We start from the raw sequence: 19,962 nt of genomic DNA, 5'->3' as shown, positions 1-19,962 counted from the left end.
GGGCGTGGTTTTATCAATGCCAATCAACTCTCTATATTCCTCGGACTTTTTCTGTTTCAATGAAAAACAAATGTGACATGGGGGGTGCTGTGCACTAAATTGCACTGCCGTGGTTAGAAAAAGTGCAGATTAAGGGGGCGGTATTATTATAAGATCCCCTTCTGACATCACAAGGGGAGCCAAATTTCAACTACCTATTTTTTACATGCTTGCAGAGAATGGTTTAACAAAACTAAGTTACTGGGTTGATCTTTTTCACATTTTCTAAGTTGATAGAAGCACTGGAGACCCAATTACAGCACTTAAACATGGAAAAATAATGATATGTCCCCCTAAACATTTACAACTTTTTACAACTTAAGAAATGTATTAGTAGGTGATGCCCACCATAATTTACAAAAAATATACTAGAGCTTGGCATAACTAGAAAGATTTGTTATAAAAATCTCTTGATTTTTACATTTTTGTCTTATTAAGATTAACTTATTTGTCTTATTTTAAATATTTTATGTCATCCTAAGGGATAGTTCACCAAAAAAAATCAAAATTTTGTTGTGACAAACGTGTATAAATTTCTTTCCATTCATGACCTCAGTATCCTACTATGGAAGTGAATGGGGCCATGATCGGTTTGGTTACAAACATTCCTGAAAATATCTTTGTGTTTATCAGAACAAAGAAATGTAAACAGGTTTTTAACAATATGAGAAGGAGAAAATGACAGACGCTTCATTTTTGGGTGAACTATCCCTTTAAGGCCCTCTAGCGCGGGTCGACTACACCATCTAGTGTTTGAGAAAGCGGCTTATCATCACACTAACATTTCCATATACAAGTCCAAAAAAGGCTGGGCTATTTTTAACCCAGCCACAAATGTTTATATTTGACACAACATTAGGTTGAAACAACCCATAAGTTAAATTACGGTTCATGTAATTTCCAATGCTGGGTTGAAAATAATCCTTATGACATCACAAAAGCAAAGTGATTTCAAACAATTTGTATTTTGCTCTAAAGCACATCAGACAAAAGCACAAAATGTCTCTGAGAAGTCTTTATTTTCTTATATTCCTTTGTGCCAATAAAAAGATGACTTATTTTAGGGAAATCAATCATGTACACCACAAACATAGCTCTATTATGTACACATCCCTCTTATGTCCTGTAACAGTGTATGCGCTCTGGCCATTCATTTCCTTAACATTTATTCAAATAAATCTTTAAACACAAACATCCCACAAGCAAACATTTTCAAAACCACGTCTTTGCTTTTGTTGAGGACAAAACCCTCCAAATGCAGTTAGGTGAAGATTACCACACATGCCAAAGATTTGGGGGGTGCTGTAAAGGTTTCGCATGGGAATTATGGAATTAAGTTTTTCCAACTAAACCTGGGCATGTGTGACCAAAAACAGAGAATCAATTCTCGTTCACACGTACAAAACGCTGAGCTGTTGAATAATTATGTTATTAAATATTCGCTAGTCTACTGTTAAAAAGGAGGTCTGGCCAATAAGGTACAGCATCCTTACATTTGAAACACTTTCATAACCTGAACGCTCGCATTCACTTGCCATATTCTTCATCTCTATCTCTGTACAGAGCTTAATCGATTTGAGTGCTTACAAAATAGACAAATATCTGACTTTTAAGGCAAAGGGTTCGACTAAAGCTTGAATAGTTTAATCTGGGTATCACGTAGCTTTATCTCATCAAACAGGCGATCGTTCAACGCCCCAAAAGAGGACTGTTTTTGTGTTGCTAGACTCGGAAGAGATGTAGATGGGTGCTGTTGCAGCTAGATGGCGCACTTGCACCTGTGCAGTCTGTGCCATTGCAACAGATGAGGACCAGCTGCCATCTTAATATCAACTCAAATAAAATAACCATTCGGAGATGTGAAGGGGTTGCACTGCCCACCATCTCGTCTGTTTGCTTGCATCTTCCTGAGCCTTCCAGTGAAAACACCTGCCTATCCATTATGACATCACCAAAGGTCTGCTTTCTGATTGGTCGAGCGACACTGGCGTGAATATCAATCAATACTCTCTCTGAGCTGTGACTATTAAAGTGAACGTGTGAGACGCGATTATTGTCCAAATCTAAGATACGTTAGATTCTTATGAGCTGAGATTTTTCAGGTTGCATAGCAAAACAAGGAGCGCAGAATTACCGGATAATCAGAAAGAAAAGTTTCACCCAAAGCAGCTTAACGCATAGCTTTACCACTATTGGATAATATATATATACCTCTTTCCGAAATACCCGACTCCATTTCATTTCATAATAAAAAATAACACAAAGAAGCGAAGGACTCGACTGTGTTAACTATGTGAATTTCGATGATACAGCGTCTGGAAAGAGAGCCAAAGCAGCCGCAGACATCTCTGTATCCGGTATTTATAAGATCAAGCCGCTGCCGATCCTCAATCGCATGCTGCATCTTTGATATTACGCCAGCAAAAGACGTCTGAATACACGGTGCCGACCACAGTCTGTAAATTTTCATGTTCTTTGTAGTCTTTTTATACAGATTGATTAAAAAATAAATTAAAACTCATTTCTGAAAAAAATGGCCGTGCTATCAAATGACAAGGCAAAAAAGAAAATCACTTAAACGATTGGCTTTTCCATTCAGCGCAAAGGAAATAAAGTGATTTCAATCCCGAAACATTAAGGATAAAAATGGTTTTCTAAGATGACTGAAGGACAAAAGCTTTTAAAAACTCAAACATAAAAGAAAAAACCAAACGCTAACACTGCTGCAAATCCCAATATCTCCTTCAACACCGGCTTGTGTAGACGGTCTCCCGAAAGAGCTCTCCGTGCCATCATCCGTGTGTCTAAACCTCAGATTTATTCTTTCTGTGAGGGGACAGGTCCGGCGAGTCCTTGGAGTAATAATGAGATAGTTCCTCTCTTAGCTTTTGTCCGGCGTAGTTTCACCCTCTCTTTGCGACACAAGGGTCACCGGAACTCATATATGGGTGCGCTGTGCTCGGGAACGTGGGTGAGGTTTAAAGACTGATACCTGTTATAACAAAGTGAGAGAAAGAGGCAGAATTAAAACTAAAGCAGGGCTGAGAAATGTTTTTTGCATCAAAAAAGCTCCTCTTGGATACAAGAAGTTATTTTTAGGGCAAAGGAAAAAATATAATTTACTACATTTAACAAAATAACATCAATTTGAGAAATCCCTGAACACATTCTTAAAGGGATCGGTTACCCACAAATAAAAATTCTGTCGTCATTTACTCGCTCTCATGTTGTTACAAACCTGTACAAATTTCTTTGTTCTGTATACCACAAAGGAAGATATTTTGATGAAAGTTTGTAACCAAACCGATCTTTCAAGGAAAATTAATACTATGGAAGTGAATGGTGCTCATGATAAATTTGGTTTCAAAATATTTTCCTTCGTGTTTATCAGAACAAATAAGTTTATACAGATTTGTAACAACATGAGAGCGAGTAAATGACGACAGAATTTTTATTTTTGGGCAAACTATCCCTTTAATGTGCATGCTTTACTTCAGAGGATATGAATTTTATCTACACTTCACATCTTTCGAGTTGGTCCACTTCAAACAAAATAAAAAAAGCCGGCGAAAGGTCATAGTAACCATAAAACTACTTATAGGGCATATTTATATATTTAGTTTTATGGCTGACGCCAATGTTTAACGCATGTATGTGCTGCTTTCGTGAATATGCATCATTCATGATGGTCATTCATTCATATGAAGACTGGACCACTGTAGTCACGTGGACTGTTTAAAAGGGGCCATGGCATGAAAATCTGACTTTTCCCATGTTTGCTATGATTGGGTCCCCAGTGCTTCTATCAACCTAAAAAATTTTTAAAAGATCAACCCAGTAACTTAGTTCTGGTAAACCATTAACTTAGTTTTGGTAAACCATTCTCTACAAGCACATGAAAAAATAGGTTGTCGAAATGTGTCTCTCCTTATGATGTCATAAAGAGCTCTTATTATAACAATACCGCCCCTTAATCTGCATTATCCAACCACAGCACTGCATTTAGTGTAGATAGAAAGAGAGAAAGAAATAATTCAAAGCACAATTGAGTTTCAACTGCACATCATCAACGAACACCACGAACCACTCGGTAAGTAGTACAGTTTTGAAAATGAACGTTAATTGTTGTTTTAATGACATGTTTGTGCATGGTCATTGACTTCCATTCTGAAGCAGTCAAGAGACGCTTCTAAACGAGTCAAAAAGTCAAGACACGACCAATTGTCACAATTTCTGTGTCCATCACTGTAGTTCATCCAAAACAAACCAGAAATGAGACTCAAAGTGTTAAATACCGGAAATATCTGGTTGCCTTATGATTGTGTTCATTAAACCAAAAAACATTAGTTGACAAAACTTTTTTGATTTAACTCAAAAACATTTAATTAACTAAAAATTTTAAGGCAATCATGTAATTTACTTTGAGTGGAACCAAAAAATCTTGGTACTGAGCCCCAGTATGTTTAGGTTAAGACTCGAGTTATTCAGTGTGTATCTAAGCACTAGGAGAGTACACAGGTACCATTCAGAGCTTCTGTGGTAGTAGTAGCCCTCTATAGTGGCTGTGGACTTCTGGAAGCAGATGTAGTAGAAGCCAGCGAAGGAAGCGCCGCTGATGTCTTTGATTGTGTGATCTGGAACTAAAAACTGCTCCTGAATCAAACAAACAAAACAGCAAATGTAGTTGCATTTATTTGACTACATCTGTAAAAATAGAGTGGGATCGTGTGTGTGTTATGTACGGCACCTTCCACCGCATGAAGACGTAATCGCTGTTCTTTAGTTCTTCATAGTCAAAATCATCAGAGTTAAAGCTTTTTGCATACTGATAAAACGCCTGAAACTTCCCCTGAAATTAAACAAATTTAGCAGATTACTTCCATCTCTAACGGCACGATGCAAAATGACTCATAAATCACAATTGATACAACAGCATTACGCACACATTATGTCATGATTCATAGCTAATATTACCCAGTGTTTACGGTCAACATCCTCATCTGCATCCCATTTCCGGGTTAAGAAGGGGCGCTTCTTGCTTATAATCTCCCCGGCAAAGAATGTAGTGAGGGTGGGATATTCCTACGGATAGAAAGGTCTGTATTACTGTGTGTTCACACCAGACACAAATTTAAGTGAATAAATTGCGCTATTCACGCATTGTTTGGACGCTTGGACATTTTGAGTTCACTCGCTTTATTCGCGTCACGCTTTATACGCTCAATTTGCTGGCTTTAGCTAGCTTGTAGTCTTAATGTGTATAAAAAAAAAGTTTCTTACAATTTACCAGATTATTAGACCAAGCTCCTCACTCACTTTCTTCCAAGCAAGATCCTTTTTATTCCTGACTTAAAGGAACACGCCCACATTTTGGAAATTTAGCTTATTCACAGTATCCCCCAGAGTTAGATACATACATACCTCTGTCATCTCTGTGCATGCTGTAACTCTGTCTGACGCAGCCCCCGCTAGCCTAGCTTAGCACAAAGACTGGAAGTGAATGGCTTTAGCTAGCAAACTGCTCCCAATAAGTGACAAAATTATGCGAACATTTTCCTATTCATGTGTTGTGATTTATATAGTCACACCGTGTACAAATAACAAGTGATTTGCTGGCAGCACCCGAGAAGCCCCCATGTGTGGAGCAGAGAGTTCGGTTAGAGTTGTGCAAATCACTCCGCCCATGTAGCAGGGCTTCGCCTTCTGAGAATGTAGTTCCCAGTATGCATTAGGGCTGTCAACGAATATTCTAAATTCGAATATATATTCGAATAGTAAAAAAAAAACGAATTTCGAATATGAAAATTAATATTCGAATAATTTTTTTTTTTTTTTTAAAGCCCGCGGTAGTAGAGGCGTGGCTGTCTGCTTTGTAAGTGGGCGCACTAATGCGCCTGGTTCAGGAACAGGTCACAGTAGTCACACTGCCTGTCACTGTTAAAAGTTGACGCGTCTTGCATGGAAGATGGCAGAAATTGAAAGTAATTTACGGGACTGACAATCGCATATACAACCGCATTTACTCCCGCAAATTGCAGTGACAACCGCGTTTACAGAAACTTTGCATAGTGTGTAGCCTACATAACCGAAATGAACAACTAGTTAATAAAGTGTTTAAACGTGCATCATGGACATAACAGGTCTCTCTTCTGAAGAAATAAATTATTACAAGGGGGAAAAGTCTTCTGTATGCGCGGTACAAAGAATGACAGAGGCACAAGCGTTTGCTGACTAGTGTTGCCAGATCTTGCACTAAAAAAACAGCGAACAAGAAAAATCCAATAATAAACCAAAATAAATCCAAACGCTTTACCTCAAAGATCAAAATATTGGGACAGGCACCTTCACATTTTAACAACACCAAAAACTTGATCGCTTCATGAGCCAAAAGTAGTGCTGCACAATTAATCGCATCGCAATCGCAATCGCAATGTCAGCCTGTGCAATTATATGATAGCAAAATGTTGCAATTATATTAAATAAATAAATGTGTGGACTTGTTAACACAAACTTTCTGATAACAGTTTGAAGATTTTCCTTGCTGTTTAAAAAAGAAAGAAAAACTAACAAAAAAGGCAGTGCATGTGTGGCATGCACGTGTTTGGTGTGCGTCGTCACTTGTGTGTGCGCAGCGTAGAAATACCAGAGCGAAGATGGATGCAGAGGAGATTGACAGTGATCTGGTAGCTAAAAAAAACTCTATGTCTGTTATATGGCGGTATTTTGGATTTAAGATTACTGACACTAGTTTTACAAATACACATTTTAGCATTATCACTAAACTGTGTGTGTATTTTCGTTAAAACCCATCAAGTTGACTCATGATACCATTTATTATAATCGCAACCGCACATCGCAATATTACCACGAATAACCGCAATGGGAAAAATTACCCAAATCGTGCAGCCCTAGCCAAAAGCCATAAACGGTTAAGCGCTAAAATGGTATGTGAGTACAAAAAAGACGAGGACCTGGCAACACTGCAAGAGTGCGCGCAGCCTCACAAATGCGTACAATACACAATGACACGACGGAGGTTTATTGCAAAACATAATGCTGTTAAATTATTTTCATCAAAGCTGTGAGTGATAAGCATGTGAGACGGCAGACCGTTGCTATGGTTATCTCCGTGTCAATCATCATATTTTCACATTTAAATGCGGTTGTCACTCCTGAAAGTTTGCAGTGTGTACAAGACCACAATTGTGGAACTCCAGCTAAACAGTCACGTCTTAACACTTACTTTGCATCGCCCGCCACAAGCTATTTGTCTGCAACACAACAAGAGGTCATAACGGAGAAATGAATTTCGTTCATTTGTAAGGACATGAGACCGATCAGTGTCGTGGATGGAGCAGGCATCAGGGAGTTTTGTCAAGCAATGTAACCGAGGTACCATATCATTTTGATGTCTCTTAATTTACTTGTTTTGTGTATGTATTGTAATATACGTTGTCAAATATGTTTAAACTTAAATAGACTACCTATAGAAGTAGTTATGTCTCTTTATATTAATTTGTCCTGTTATTGAAGTAATGCGTCGTTAACGTCGTTGAAAAAATGGGCAACCAGATATTCGAATAGTTCGAATATTCGTGGGTTTTTTAGGGAGAATATTCGAAAGTCATTTTTGAGCAATTTTGACAGCCCTAGTATGCATACTGTTAAAAGATGGCTGTGTCTTATATGACCTTGTTATTTGTACATGGTGTGACTATACAAACCACAACACATAAATGGGAAAATGTTTGCTTTATTATGTCACTTATTGGGAGCAGTTTGCTAGCTGGAGCCATTCACTTCCAGTCTTTGTGCTAAGCTAAGCTAGTGGGGGCTGCGTCAGACAGAGTTACAGCATGCACGGAGATGAGAAAGGTATGGACACATCCAACTATGGGGGATAGGGTGAATAAGCTGAATTCCCAAAATGTGGACGTTTTCCTTTGACTTTAATTGACTAAATCACACAAACTTAACGCTTCATTCGCGTCTGATGTGAACGCACCATTATGATCTAAGATTAAGTGATAGCTGCATTTAACAACCGGAGTACTGACGACTGTACTACTAGTTAGTTGTTGTATTAATGATGACATCACAAAAAGTGGAGGTGTATCAGAACTTTTATCATATATGATGTCACAGGTGTAAATATATTGTCTATTTTATTGTTACAAGACTATACAGGCTATACTGAGCAAAAATCTGTGATGTCACAATAAATGTCTCACCTCCGTCAGACCTTTGATCTTGAGGTATCCACACAGGTAAGAGTCCTCCATAGTCACATGCTGTGGGTCAAAAACAAATCATTTACTCTCATGATGTCCTTGGCAAAACTCCAGACTACAGGAACGAAACCGCATATGTGGGCCAACACAACAAACTTAAACGAAAGCCCCATTAGGTTACAGACATGGAAATCTGACCCTCATGTCATGACCCCTAAGTGGAATGCAGTATTAAAGGTATATACTCATTTAACAATATGCCTTGATATACAACTACATATTATGTACAGTAAACCACAAATCTAACACAGCTACACATAAACAACTATAGTCCAACTGTATCTTATTGCTAGAACACGAAGTAGTCAAGAAATCTAGTGTGCTGCTTACCCAAACAGCAATTTCGGACACCATATTATAACAACGTAGTATTGTGCCTACTTAACAATCATTTGCTATGCACTATCTACATGGATATTCTGGCACGTCACAGGCGCGTGCCGTGTGTTTTGAAATCACGGGCGCATTGGAGCCCTAAATAGGCAGCACTCTATGTAGTCATCGACAGCTCGCACAATGTTTACCTGCAGCACCACCTCGACATCATAAGAATTTCCTTTGCTCTTCTGGTGTCCACGAAACTGAGAGCCGCTGTACAGCAGAGACGTGTTGACGCCGGGCTGATGGGTATTAATCGGCGGGGGCGGAACGAGAGAGGCCGAGGCCATACAGGCCATCGACAAGCCCTGACAGCGGTCGGTACGGACCGGCATATTGGATCGCTCCCGCGGGCCACAAACAGCCTCACGTCGCTTATTTGATCCACTGGAAGAGGAGAAAACGCGACGCTGTCGGCTCCGTGTGTGAGTTTCGGAGTTTCTCCCGCAGGACGTGCGTTTACGTCCCGTAGCGTGGAATGAAGACGCGCAACAGCGCGTCATGTGATCCAGCACCTGATCTGTGATTGGATGACGGACTTTGAATCGTTATAACACTGAATGCTCATTGGCTAGTTGGGAGACGGGATATGAAGTTTTATTTATTGGAAGTGCGGCAGTATTTTTGTGACTGTTGATGTAAGAGTTTCTTAAAACATGTGGTAATCTGTATTAAAAAAATAATTAGAATATTAAGTATATACGTTTTAATCATATTAGGTAAAGTTTTTTACATTTAAAATTCGGACACACAAAATACACCGCAAGGGCTGTTTATGTCAACAGAAAAATATGAGTAATTGCCTCTCACTATATAAATATATTATTTTTATTACAAAATAATAGTTTTATAAGAAAATATTATAATTATAATGCTACGTTTATATATTTATAGCTGCCAACACACCCGATTTAAATGTCCTTGTATGTACAGCGCTCTCTCCCTCTCTCTCTGGCCGTTTCTCAATCCGAAGGCTGGAGCCTCCGGAGGTCGCATATCTAGGCTGCATACGTCATCAAGACTGTATTATTTCAGAATTATAATAATTACATAGTTGACTATAATTCTTAGTTAATCGTAAATTGTTGAAATATGCGTATGACTTGCGATTATTATGCTCAGTTAACTTAAATAAACCAGGCTTGATGACGTATGCAGCCTTCATATGCGACCTCCGCAGGCGGCAGTCTTCGTTCGGATTGAGAACCGGCCTCTCTCGCCGTTTTACCACCCACAAGATCTGTTTATGTCAACAGAAAAATATGAGCAATTGCCTCTCACTATATAAATATATTATTTTTATTACAAAATAATAGTTTTATAAGAAAATATTATAATTATAATGATACGTTTATATGTTTATAGCTGCCAACACACCCATTTAAATGTCCTTGTATGTACAGCGCTCTCTCTCTCTCTGGCCGTTTCTCAATCCAAAGGCTGCAGCCTCCGGAGGTCGCATATCGAGGCTGCATACGTCATCAAGACTGTATTATTTCTGAATTATAATAATGACATAGTTGACTATAATTCTTATTTAATCGTAAATTGTTGAAATATGCTTATGACTTGCGATTGTTATGCTCAGTTAACTTAAATAAACCAGGCTTGATGACGTATACAGCCTTCATATGCGACCTTCGCAGGCGGCAGCCTTCGTTCGGATTGAGAAGCGGCCTCTCTCGCCGTTTTACCGCACACAAATATTGCTGCAACACCAGTGCTTCTCTGTAGATGGCAGCATTGTATGGTTCAGAAGAAAAAACAACACTAATAAACAGTTGCGGTAAAATGTTATCTTTTTATTAGATTATAAAACAAACAGCTGTATATATTTAATAACTTCTATTCTAAGCAAAACTAATTTAATTTTTTTTATCTGACTCAAGAAAAATTTTGTTTGTTCTTTGGTAACTCCAGTTGGATCCTCAGATCACTAATATAGTTACTGATCTCTGTGATGCGTCTGCGATTCCTCTTCACCTCTTTATCATGTAACTATCAACAAAAACAAATTAACAATACAATGCGATAAAGCATGTATATACATATCATAGAAAAGATAGGTTTGTCCATTTCCCATCAGGAAATTGGCAAATAATTACCCACCGAATTTAGCAGCCCATCCCTCCAGCTGTTGATCCGTGTCAGAAGCTCATCTTCTCTGTTGTCAATCTTCAGCAGGTGGGTGTCATGAGAAGCACTAACTGCATTGGTCACTGTGTCCTTATCTACAAAGAGCTACAGGGCAGCATATGGAATGAGGTCTAGGCAGAAATCAATACTTAGACTAAGAATAAGTGTCTGGCCTCAAGTTACCATGAATCTAAATCCCAATTTGTAGTACAAAAAATAGTAAACACAAATATTTTTTAGTTTTAATTTGATTTGGCATGTTTCAGGTTATCCAATCACTTTTTATTTTTATCTTAAAGTCCTTCAAAATTATTTGTAAACGACTTTGTATTATTAAGTATTAGGACACTTCAGAAGGAATTGTAGGCATTATAAAAATATCAAAATTATTTTCTTTTAAATTAAATTGCATTTGATATCTTACAGGTACATCTTTCTTGTACAAATTCTTATAAAATATAATTTAAATAATAAAACTTGAAAATTGGTTCCAAACTATAAAGTTTTCACACGAGGTACTTGTGCATGCATAAACAGATCATTGTACTCACCATGATCACATTATCAGGCATTTCCTCTTCTAGCTCATTTTTGGCCACCTTCTCCAGTGTTGCCAAGGCGATCTCCAGCTGATTCTCATGGTGTTGATTCTCTAAGTCTCGGCACTGTGCGAATTTATGTCGGAGTTAAAGAGGCCTTGACGACACCGTAAAACAAAAGCATGCATGAAATGTTCACAAACAGTTTTGTTTTGGGTTTAAAGTCGGTTAAGGATATATCCCTTGCACATTTTCAATGAACCCTCCGACCATGTCCGTAATGTTCCTCTCAAAGTCTTTGATGATGTCCTTAAAAAAGAATGACATACTCGTGAACTTTCAGAGCATCAGTATCAAACAAATAAATGTGCTTTAGTTAAAGGTGCTGTGTGTAGATTTTAGTGGCATCTAGTGGTGATATTGCTATTTGCAACCAACGGCTCAGTCCACATCTCACCCCTCCCTTTTGAAACGCATAAGAAGCAACGGTAGCTACCACAGGACAAACATGTCGTCGACTGAGATAATGTAATGACGAAACACGCTCACTAGAGCAGTATGTCTGTAGAAACATGGCAGTGTATAATAGCAACTTCCATTAAAGATGATCCGCGATGTATGTAGATAAAAACTGCTCAAGTTAACAAAAACATAACAGTTCACTATGTAAGGTCTTTATTCACCACTAATAAAATAGTTATGTATATTATATTGCATTTCTGTCAGTAGGTCCTACTAAATATTACACACTGCACCTTTAATGTGAACCAATGACGTAACCACATATTCAAGATTATAGGATAATATATGTACAGTAAAACTATAACTTATTTATGCAATCTTATGTATTTTTGAGTAAAACGGCTTATGGGAAACAAAAACAGTATGTATGATTCCAGTATCATCTGGAATGGATCTAGGTGATGAGATTTTGAAAAGGGATAAAAAAGAAAAAAGTTTGCGTTGAATTTTTTTTTAACTTTTTTGGAATTTATTAGTTTGTGATTCAAGAATTGATTTATCTGTAATCCATCGGCAGCAGTCTCAATGTCTAAAGCGATAGCATCTTTTATCCTGACCTCCAGTTGATCCACTAGGTGCACTTCCAGACTCATAAGGGTTTCAGAGAGCTTGTTTATCTCCTCATTGCAAGAACTGATGTGATCTTCAAGAACCTCATTGTCGGTGATCTGCTGGATTTCCACTAATGTCTGCAATAGAGTAAAACTTCATTTGTATTCTTGTGGTTCACGAGCAATCATGCCAAAGTTAAACCAGTGTTGCTGTTAGGAGAAACTAACCTGTCTCCAGGAACTTTTAAAGTCAGTTGCTATTTGCGCGCATTTCTGTTGATTTTCAGCCAATGCCTCGCGGGAAACGGTATAAAAGGATTCGACCGTGGCCTGTCTTTGTGCATGCTGAGTTAAACCTTCTTCAAATATCTGCATACACAGAGCTTCCATTTCCTTCTCATATGTATATGCATTGTCAAGGTAAATTACTCGTAATTATGACTGTTTAGGTGTCAAGTTTTTAGCTGCTATGAGAAACAGCCAATCAGAGCAGAGCTCAACATTATTATTCATGACCCTTTCGAATAAGGTAATAATAGACCATTTCATTCTGGGGAAACCTAGGGTTGTAAATAGACATGTAAAACCGTCTCTGGATAATTTGTGCACTTAGTAAAGCCACATACCGTCTATGTAGATATCAGAGAACTATTTAACAGATTATTTCAATGCATTCTTTGGCACCTTTAAAGCATTTGTTTTTAATATTTTCCAAAGTTCAGTGCAAATTTCAGAAATGTCACATCCATAATGGATAAATATCATATCCATAAGGCTGTTTCTTTCTCATAAATGTGCATACAAAATTAAATTAAAATAAATAAATTTTCTTTAAAAAAAAGAGCCGTCTAAAATAGAAAACATGAGTAAAGACTGATATTTTTCTAATGTCTGGACTCTATCATCAGGGACGTAGGAAAATAAAAACAGATGGTTCAATATCTTGGTAATAAATACATTCTCCGAGAAATTATATTTAAATTTTTGACTGCAAATGTCACATAATGCTGGAATTGCTCAGAAGATTTTGGTGAATGTGTTAATAAGGATATGATTCCAGCAGTGCAGCCATTCCTGGGAGGAGAGCCAGTTTAGCTGCATCAGGATCATCACTAAACAAGCTGTTAAATAACTGAGGTCCATTCAAGAACTCCACAAATGCATCCTGTGAATCAAAACATGCTTAAGCAATGAAAATGTATTCTACTAAGACACCTCGGTGAACCAAAATAAGTTTATGATCCAGTGGCAGGCGCTGACTTCTTTTTCGAGGGCACACATTCACAATGTGAAGCTCGTCACAACATGTATTTAGCCCGTCATGTCAAAATATGTGTTTGGCACGTCATGTTAACCTACGTGCATCACACGTCATGTCAAAATACGTGTCTGCTGCAGACGCTTCGATGGGGTTTATCTGGCATCTGCCAGATTCTCGCTTAATCTTATGTGCAATCAAAGTTTAGTGTTAAGTTAGTGTCTTGCTAGTATTTTGTGAAAGTGAACATCTCTTTTTTCATAAATCCTTCTGATGCGTATGCAGCATGCACATATTTTGACATGACGCATGATGCACATGACGCAACAAACACATATTTGGACATGACGAGCAACACACACGACACTCCAAACACATATTTTGAATTTGTGCCCCTTGTAAAAATCATTGCAAAAGCGTCTCAGAGAAGTGAAGTTAGGTCTGAGAGAACTTCTAGCATCATTTGGTATGATGCTTTTAATCTATTGCAATGAGATTCATGCATTTTAATATTTGTTGTAAATCTGTATTATGACGCCTGTGCTGGAATGTAAGGGAAGGGTGCAAGTGGTCACCTTGTGCAGTTGAAGCTTCTGGTTGTTGATCTTCTCAGCCTCCATTGCCTGTTGCTCTTGTAGTTCATCATGTTGCATTTCTTCAATAGCATACTGATACCTGGTAAAGCCCATCTCTCTCTATACATGTGAGTCCAATATATATTAGTAAAAATTAAAATCACAATACAGTAAACCATTTAGCCAGTAATTAAGTAATTCATTTACCGTCTTTTCATCCAACAATCTGTAGTCAAGATAAACTAAATCTGGAAGGTACGCTGTTACAAATGTCTTGTACTTCTCTTCATCACAGATGGGATTTCCCGTGAGGTTAAGAGTGCGTAAGTTCTTAAATTGTGTTAGATAGATCACCTGCAGGATCAGATATGATTTATCAAATTTGATGCTTGATTGATGTACTGGAATTGATTCACACATACTTTTTGATTATCTTACATTATCAAGCTGAGCGATGGCATTGTTTCCTAGAGAAAGGATCTGCAGGTTTTGAAGAGCAGCCAGGTTTTCGATCACAGAAATGCAGTTGTTGAACAAACTCAAATCTTGAAGATTCACAAGAGTGTCCAAACCTTCAATAACCTTTATATTATTGAATGACAGATCTGAATAACAGAATAACAACAACACAATTATACAACATTGAATTTTCAATTCTAGCTGTTTTGATATTGATAGGACAAGCTGAGGCTAAACTCACCCAGCCAAACCAGATTAGTCAAGTTTTCTAACCCTTCAATTCTCTCAATAACATTATTATCCAGTTGAAGTTTTGTTAGAGAGGTGAAATGGCAGAGGTGGTAAATCTTGAGAATGTCTGCAGAAAAACACATCAGGAGACATATACTACAAAATATATATTTTATTAATACCATGGAGTGTTTTAGATTATTTCTATTTCTTTTCTTATCTCTATATTGTTTTTCTTGTCAATTCTGCTAAAATGCATTTTCTGCAAAATTGTGCAAAAGCGCTTTACTGTGAAAAAGTTTCTGTAGTTATGCAGCTGTTTGCCAGGAACTTACTGTAGCTATAAATTTATGATATTTACTGTCAACAGTTAGTTCAAAGTTGAACATTAAACATTAACAAGATTTTATTTTTTCAGAATAAAACTATAAAATAACAGCCTTATCCAAAGCATTCTGGGAACCAAAAATCCTCATCAACTTTTTTTTGTTTGTTTATTTCAGATTTTTTGTACTCAAAATGATTTGCATGAGGCTGTTATTTTATAGTTTTATTCTGTAAAGATAAAGACTTGTTAATGTTTAATGTTCATTTGACTTTTTAATTTAACTTTGAACAAACTGTTGCCAGTAAATAACATACATTTAAATCTACAGTAAGTTACTGGCAAACAATTGCCAGCAATACTGTAATTTCTACAGAATAAAGTGTATATGCAGTAAATACATTTACATTTCTTAATTAAACTTTTTAAATTTAAATTGAAGTAAATAAATCCAAAATAAAATAAATGTATAAGCTGAGTTCTGCACTGTCAATGCACAAAATGTATTAATTCCAAGATACATTACAAAAACAATATATATATATTCATATTTACATAATAATAAAAACAATTCAGGTTGTCTTCTCTCTAAAAATGTACACAACTGCCCACCTGGAAATGGTTTATAATGGTTTAGGTTTAAAAATACCACGTAATAGGTCTTACTTTTGTAGTCCAGTTGCAGATGGAGAACCTCACTATATTTGATGCCTTCTCCCTTGGCTATCTTTCCAGCTTGTCCTTGAGGTGCCTGTTCCTCAACTGCCTGATGTAACATCTCCTCATCTATAACTTTGGGTTCATCCTGTTGCCAAATCATTTTTGACACTTTATGACCAGCAGACCCACGTGTCCTGCACAAATTAGAAGCATAACGTGACCCACAACATAGTGTGTAAAACTTATAAATGTAACATCAGACAATCAGCAATCAGACAAAATATATGTATCGATCACCTACTTCAAAAGTCACTAATAAAATAAAAAACCTTCCGGGAAATATGCCTATGAAGACGAGCACTCCTACTAGACGCCAACACTGTTGCTTAGCAACATATGACGTTCAACTTCCGCAGTTTTCAGTAGTTTGCGGCGGGTAGTGTAGTAACGTTACGTAAAATAACTGCTCTTGTAAATGAAAAAAACGCACAGTTAATGATCGAAAACTTTATCACTTGCCAACGTTTATTGAAACGTATAGTTTATGTTATAAAAACGTAATATCCCATAAATTAAGACTTTTATAAATGGAGCTCAGCGGATTATCCATGATTGACAGGGGTATTGGCCAATCACATGAACGTTTTTTGTGTTAGAACCAATCACACGGCGCCATGGGCGGAGCTTGTGCGCTCTGTACGTCAGCGGATCTCTTTCTGGGCTGATTGTTGTTGTCATCAAGATGGAGTTCTTGTTGGGAAATCCGTACAGCACTCCTGTTGGCCAGTGCATTGGTGAGTTAAACACTTATGACAGACTTTTGTTAAATAGGAGGTGTTTAGTAATGTTTCTAGAAAAATGTGTATAATTTCCCTCCACCGTTTCACTGTAAACAAGCTTTAAAACCGGCAGCATCCTGTCTGATCGTAAACTGTGAGGAACTGTTTAAGCTAAATAAAAAGATGAGGTAGTTATCAGGAAACACAAAGCATATTATTTATCAATTATTAACTGTTTGATGATTAATTATAAACATTGACAGTAGTTCTTCTTTCGGTAACAGTTTGGATAGCGCTGGTATGGATGGAGTCTCTCTCTCTCTCTCTCTCTCTCTCTCTCTCTCTCTCTCTCTCTCTCTCTCTCTCTCTCTCTCTCTCTCTCTCTCTCTCTCTCTCTCTCACACACACACACACACACACACACACACACACACATTATTAAACTTATTATCTCTTATTTATATTAGGATAAATAAGCTGTGAGACGTTAATTTGTCATAAAATTTGTCATAATCTGTGAATCAAGATAACAGATGAATACATAGTGATAAAGCCAGTTACTTCACATTTTTAACCTAAACTCTTGATAAAAGAACTTCCCATCGAAGATTACATGCATATTCATAAATGGTGAATCTTAAAGCCACCTGTGACTTGGGGTTTATGAATCAAAAACCTGGATTTTACTTTTCAGAAGCTAAACTCTGTGGCATTCATCATTTATAAAGATGCGAGTGAACTGATCTGTCTAGTCACGTGTCATCTATACCTTGATGCATACGTTGCAGGGTTGGAAACTGGTGCACAAGTGGCTTCTTCAATCCCACATAGCATAAAATTCTCTTGCTTTCTACAAGCAGTGATAGTTGTTAAAGGAAATAACACCTTTTTGGTGTGTGCAGCTTCCATGAGCTCTACCAAAGAGCATGTGAAGGCCAGACTGCATTGTATAAATTGTCTGTAATTGATACTGATGCTGTAAGTGTCATTTGCATTGGAGTTTTTACCAGCCTTTCATGTATTTAATTGTGAAACTGAAACAGTTGACAGAACAGTCTATCTGGAGAGATCTGATTTTCCCATACATCTCGGTGGCTTGCCCATGTTGCCCTTAATGTACATAGACCTGCCATCTTTGGTTCATGGGCACTAAGTTTGGAAAAGACTTTGCACCATAAAAATCATGCTAATGATTAGCTATTATGTGTATGTTTCTGTAAATGTAATGGGTCTGTAATTGTCCGTTCTCATCACTCAGATCTTTCTGTATGATCAGCTATATCTTCTATTTGTAGCTGACAAATCGTCGTGAGAAGTGAAAATAAGAGTCTTAGTAAAAGAAATGGGTGAAGCTAGCTAATCATTAATTGTGATATGAACAAAACAAATTTTTCTGTTCCTGTTTCATTTCCTGTGTAATGTGAAGGATGAGCTCTGAAATAGAAAGAGGCTTGTCATTCCAGCTCCAAAATTAATTAATACCGGTCGTTCACATTTCTTAATACACATTTCAGTAGTACCACAGCAGAAATATGGAATTGAACACACTCCCTTATTAAACAAATTGCCAATAAAATCTACTGTTTTGTTGTATTTTTTCCTTGTTTTAGGTAACTGATAAGGATTAATTAAATATAATTTAGCTAAGGAAACTGTGTTTGAAGTTGCTAATGACACAATGAAATTGAAATTAAGTTTAATTAAGTTAGTTGTGAACTTCATATATTTTTCAAATTCATGTGCCCTCATAATCTTTATTTAAAAACGCTAATCTCCTTTTCTCTTTGAAACAATATCTCTTTACTTCCGGTCACAAGGAATGGCAAGAGGGTGGGCACGTGAAAAGATCGCAGCGATTAGCAACATGACCCACCCAACGCCCCTTGCGGCATTGTTCCTGCCTTTTGTCGTGTTCAGTAAATGTTACGGCAATGTTACTTGGTCCCCTTTATGTGAGTGATCCCAGCTACAACTGGCAGTTTTGGGATTTTTCTGGTATCAACGTGCTATGTGAATAGGGTTTAAGGCACAACACGCTGCATGTTTTTTAAGATTGCTTAAGTAAAGTGGTGACTACAAGATTACATTGTTTGTCCTGGGAGAGGCTGATGTTGTCTGTGGTTTTCTCCTCTTAGACTGAAGTGCTGAAACTGCCCACTGAAAGTGAGACATTAACTTAAAACAAAGTTAATGACCTAGTAATGCTACGAAAGTAGCTTTTGAGTCTGCTTAATAAAACGTCATTCTATTTTTTTGAATAAAGATTTGGGTTGTGGTTTTTGTATATTGTTCAGATGTGTGTGTGTGTGGTGTTTGGCAGAGGATGGTACGGCCGGTTGCCTCCATCTGATTCAGACTAGAGCTCTCTCGCTCACAGTGCCGGGCCAACTGGGCTTGAGCACTCAGTCTGCCCTGCTGCAGGCTCTCCTGAACCAATGCGTGATGTGTCCATATATCAGTGAGATTTTTACACTTTTTTGCTTTCTCTTCCGTTTGTACCTTCAGTCTTTCCGTTTGTGTTTCTTGCACTTCTTTTTTACAGTTCTTTCTTGTTTCCTTTGCACAGCCCTTCTTCAACTCACAAATCTTCTTGAGGAGATTAACTAGAGGCTTTTTTATAGGAAGCTGTAGGTTGAGTTCCCAAACCCAATGCTGATTTGCTGACTTACTACTAACTAAAGTGTTAGTGTTCATACTTGACATGTTTGGTTTGGTTAGGGTGACACTTTGTAGGTGTGAGCAAAAATGTACCAGTTTGGGTGTGTCCCTTTTAATGCAAATGAGCTGATCTCTGCATTAAATGGCAGTGCCGTGGTTGGATAGTGCAGATTAAGGGGCGGTATTATCCCCTTCTGACATCACAAAGGGAGCCAAATACCTATTTTTTCCACATACTTGCAGAGAATGGTTTACCAAAAGTAAGTTTCTGGTTTGTTCTTTATCACATTTTCTAGATTGATAGAAGCACTGGGGAGCCAATTACAGCACTTTAACATGAAAAAACTCATATTTTCATGATATGTCTAATTCTAATAATTCAACATATTTGTTTATAATTTATTGCAACTCCTTAATAGTTATTTAAGTGCAACAAGGAATTATTTATAGTGTAAAGAGCTTGGTCCATCAAGCATATGTTGGAAAAAACGCACACAATGCTTAAGTTTTTAAAATTTTTACGGTACATTCACATGGGACAGAACGGTTAACGCTTGACGT

General features: G+C 37.4%; 3 protein-coding genes across 5 annotated transcripts in view; 1 reads left to right on the top strand and 2 right to left on the bottom strand.

The window, feature by feature from the left end:
* Window positions 1–1,039: 1,039 nt before the first annotated feature.
* gid4 (GID complex subunit 4 homolog) lies at window positions 1,040–9,262 on the bottom strand. The gene is made up of 6 exons (XM_065263115.2): window positions 8,855–9,262; window positions 8,271–8,330; window positions 5,014–5,121; window positions 4,787–4,888; window positions 4,562–4,692; window positions 1,040–3,031 (listed from the first exon to the last, which is right to left on the bottom strand). Exons 1-6 carry the CDS (start codon window positions 9,209–9,211, stop codon window positions 2,968–2,970), a joined length of 822 nt encoding a protein of 273 aa, XP_065119187.1. The 5' UTR covers window positions 9,212–9,262; the 3' UTR covers window positions 1,040–2,967.
* Window positions 9,263–10,576: 1,314 nt separating this feature from the next.
* Window positions 10,577–16,330, bottom strand: drc3 (dynein regulatory complex subunit 3). Its single transcript, XM_065263365.2, has 13 exons — window positions 16,266–16,330; window positions 15,971–16,158; window positions 14,990–15,106; window positions 14,728–14,894; window positions 14,497–14,643; window positions 14,290–14,409; window positions 13,509–13,621; window positions 12,685–12,859; window positions 12,463–12,594; window positions 11,622–11,692; window positions 11,396–11,519; window positions 10,818–10,949; window positions 10,577–10,706 (listed from the first exon to the last, which is right to left on the bottom strand). Exons 2-13 carry the CDS (start codon window positions 16,122–16,124, stop codon window positions 10,593–10,595), a joined length of 1,566 nt encoding a protein of 521 aa, XP_065119437.1. The 5' UTR covers window positions 16,125–16,158; window positions 16,266–16,330; the 3' UTR covers window positions 10,577–10,592.
* Window positions 16,331–16,611: 281 nt separating this feature from the next.
* tom1l2a (target of myb1 like 2 membrane trafficking protein a) overlaps window positions 16,612–19,962 on the top strand; it is a 35,104-nt gene continuing 31,753 nt past the window's right edge. The window contains exon 1 of one of the 3 annotated variants that reach the window (XM_065263408.2): window positions 16,612–16,758. In XM_065263408.2, the coding sequence (XP_065119480.1) occupies window positions 16,707–16,758 (52 nt within the window). In that variant the 5' untranslated portion in view covers window positions 16,612–16,706. The remainder of the gene's footprint in view (window positions 16,759–19,962) is intronic. The other 2 variants (XM_065263409.2, XM_065263410.2) reach the window with 2 other exon arrangements.

Source organism: Paramisgurnus dabryanus, chromosome 3, assembly GCF_030506205.2.
Source record: "Paramisgurnus dabryanus chromosome 3, PD_genome_1.1, whole genome shotgun sequence".
Classification (NCBI taxonomy): Eukaryota; Metazoa; Chordata; class Actinopteri; order Cypriniformes; family Cobitidae; genus Paramisgurnus; species Paramisgurnus dabryanus.
This window is presented reverse-complemented; position numbering and strand designations above follow the sequence as displayed.